Source organism: Branchiostoma floridae, chromosome 14, assembly GCF_000003815.2.
Source record: "Branchiostoma floridae strain S238N-H82 chromosome 14, Bfl_VNyyK, whole genome shotgun sequence".
NCBI classification, from domain to species: Eukaryota; Metazoa; Chordata; class Leptocardii; order Amphioxiformes; family Branchiostomatidae; genus Branchiostoma; species Branchiostoma floridae.
This window is the reverse complement of record NC_049992.1, coordinates 16,882,861-16,885,318: the sequence shown is the minus strand read 5'-3', so window position 1 is coordinate 16,885,318 and position 2,458 is coordinate 16,882,861. Positions and strand designations below refer to the sequence as shown.

Here is a 2,458-nt window from a genome sequence, read left to right as displayed (position 1 = left end):
GGAAGCTGTCTTTAATATTCATGTAATTCATAACAAGGCTACCAATTTTTGTGTGATTGCCTTCAGAAGATTTTTTAGCATACTAGTAATACGTAGGGTGTTCTTCTGAATTCCATATAAAACGTTGTCAGAAGCCCACATGCAAACCCTTACACAATGTACATGTAACGTTACCTGTATACCAGATCCCCAAGGGCTTAGTTTTCGGCTAGATCTAGAAGTTGTCCCGTGCCCGCAACGGGCACCCCAGTCTGAGTTTTCCAGCTTCCAACTCGGCAGCTTACGTGAGGCACGTGCCAGCTGAGACGCTAGCACGTGTACTCACCGGAAACAGTCAGGCATCTAGGCTAGGCTAAACAGGTCCAAGAAGTTGCCGGAGGTGTTACCTGACCAATGATTGACAACACGGCAGACTCTCCCACCTGATTGGTCAGTTTTCGCAATCTTTTTCACCAGCCCGAGGGGTCTGATAGATCTATAGAAATTGCCTTTACAAAGTTTGTGAAGTGTGAGATTGATAGCAGGCATTAGTTATCAAAACAAGATTGATGGGTTGAAAAAATTTGTCCTACTTAGTAAGTTAGGACAAACTTTTTTTCAGCCACCTAACAAAATAGGACTCCTGATAACTGTATTGTAAAGTAGAACTCATTGCCACCAAGTACAGTAGGGGCATCTTCAGTACATTTGCAACGTGATGTGCGAAGGTGAGGTGTAACAGGTCTTTCAGTGTGATATAACCAGCTGGTGCTTTGCCATGTGACTGCAAAGGTGGTGTGTTACACAGAAGGGTGGTTGTACCAGCTGTACAGCTGCAGATACACGTGAGGTAACCTTACGTAAAGATGCACGTGAGGCAACAGTGCAGATACACGTGAGGCTGGTTGGGTAGTAGGGGCCAACCGGATAGTCGGAAGGTTGTACGCTACAGTTCCTGCATGCGTGTGGTGGGGAATGGATAGCAAGTCCTCTGCCGGCTGCCTCTAGAGTTTGGTCACCCAGGGTAAATTATGACACCTAGCTGCAGTACAAAGTGAAATTGAACCATTGCCATGATGAAGGTGACAGACAGGCATCAAAATGTCAGCTGTGAGTATATCCGTGGTTATGAATACAGAACTAGTCGACTGGTTCCCCGTCACATTGTGGTCATCATACATGCATGTGGGTGACTGTATAGAAATACTAAATGGGTGACATTTAGTAGGGATTGCAATGCTTAGCGGTGAATTTAAGTTAGAGAGGACCAGCAAGAAGGACCTTAACATGTTTCTGAAAGGTTTTTCAAAATGAGCAATTAAAACGAGTAACTTATGGCAATCTGTACCCTGGGAGCCAGCTGGGATCGGGCAGCTAGGACAGTTTAGCGATAACTCCTTCAGGCTTAAATCCCCGGAGCACTAATGTGAGATCTGCGGGCTGACTGCCTTGGGTCCCTGAACAAAACTCGCTAGCTACCCGGTCCTGTCTGGCTCCCAGGGTAGGCAATCTGGTATTCTGCTATAGCTAGTTACATGTAGTTCAGCAGTTTCCAAGGGAGCGAGTTGGGAGCCACAGCAGGACAACATTCAAGCTGGTTTGACTACAAAATATGAAGAATTTGTCAGCAATGTTGAACAATATAAACAGGGTTCAATTTTTAAAATGTAGACGAAAACCTAATTGGCATTCTGTCAGGTCATCCATGAGCCACGAGGGAGTCTTATTAGCCTGATACCCATTTGAACACAACAAGATTTCAGGGTAGTACTAGTAGGTACTGTAGTTAGTGAGTGCCCTGCAGCGCTGTTGCCCTGTGAACAGATGACGGTAATGATCAAATAAAATGACCTTGTGATGTTGTTCTATACAAAGGACATTCCACAACACAAGGACAACCTATTTTCTACATGTTTGGATGGTGTCCAAAATGTTGTTTACATCTGTTCCAATGTTGCATGTATACTAGTATCGATGTAATGTATTTCTACTGTTTGCCCGACGTAATAAGTTGACATTGAGACTTGTCACTGCAAAAACTGCCAACTTGAAATAGCAGCGAATATTTCACAGTTTACTGTGTTACTGTATTCAGCCTAATCACACTGTCAACTACCTTCAGCCCTATCTTTTAACACCAGTAGGTCGTCAAATTTCAAAATCATTAGAAAATCGAACATCTTTTTTCCCCTCAAAGTGGAGTGTTTCATTTGATGCAGCTCATTCACCTGTTGTGAACATCGAGAAGTTGTCCCGCTCCAAGAGCTACATTGTAGATTGAGTTTTCTAGCAGGGACTATAACTGAGGGGGGCCTGTATAGAATTTCCTTGGGGGCATGTTGGCCCTTACAGCTGAGGAGATGGCACGTGTAGGCCCTGGAAACCAAGTCAGGCATCCAAAATAGGCTAAATATCTAGGTTGAAAAATGTGCCAGAGGAGTTAGTCTAGCCTGGTATCCAGCCCCAAAAAAAAAACCGC

General features: G+C 44.3%; 1 protein-coding gene across 1 annotated transcript in view; it reads left to right on the top strand.

Moving 5' to 3' along the window:
• Window positions 1-919: 919 nt before the first annotated feature.
• Window positions 920-2,458, top strand: part of LOC118430181 (protein dispatched homolog 3-like) — a gene marked incomplete in the record, with an annotated part of 33,679 nt that continues 32,140 nt past the window's right edge. Inside the window, 1 exon segment of the mRNA XM_035840890.1 lies at window positions 920-1,089. Coding sequence (XP_035696783.1) covers window positions 1,053-1,089 — 37 coding nt within the window.